Source organism: Geospiza fortis, unplaced genomic scaffold, assembly GCF_000277835.1.
Source record: "Geospiza fortis unplaced genomic scaffold, GeoFor_1.0 scaffold518, whole genome shotgun sequence".
Classification (NCBI taxonomy): Eukaryota; Metazoa; Chordata; class Aves; order Passeriformes; family Thraupidae; genus Geospiza; species Geospiza fortis.
In genome coordinates this window covers 32,082-32,383 of record NW_005054882.1, presented here as the reverse complement: position 1 = coordinate 32,383, position 302 = coordinate 32,082, and the positions used below count along the sequence as shown (strand labels likewise).

Genomic DNA, 302 nt, shown 5'->3' with positions numbered 1-302 from the left:
CAGCGCGCCCTCGGCCATTTGGTCCCTCATCTCCTCCTCGATCTCCTCCTCCATTTGGATCAGCATGGGGGCCAGCATGCCGAACTTGGAGCCCCTCCTGGCCACCTCCAGCAGGCAGAGCACAAAGTTCTTCTCGTTCTTCTTCAGCACCAAGTCGTTGGTCTCGAACATGAGCACGTCCTGGATGCCCAGGTCCTGGCGGCACCACTGGATGAAGTTGGAGACGTTGTCCCTGGCGATGAAGGAGCCGGGCACCACGTTCTTGGCCTGGAACACCACCTCGTTCTGGGGCACTCGCATGC

General features: G+C 60.6%; 1 protein-coding gene across 1 annotated transcript in view; it reads right to left on the bottom strand.

The window, feature by feature from the left end:
• LOC102040924 (GAS2-like protein 1) overlaps positions 1 to 300 on the bottom strand; it is a 5,280-nt gene extending 4,980 nt beyond the window's left edge. Inside the window, exon 1 of the mRNA XM_031065571.1 lies at positions 7 to 300. Coding sequence (XP_030921431.1) covers positions 7 to 300 — 294 coding nt within the window. The remainder of the gene's footprint in view (positions 1 to 6) is intronic.
• Positions 301 to 302: the final 2 nt, after the last annotated feature.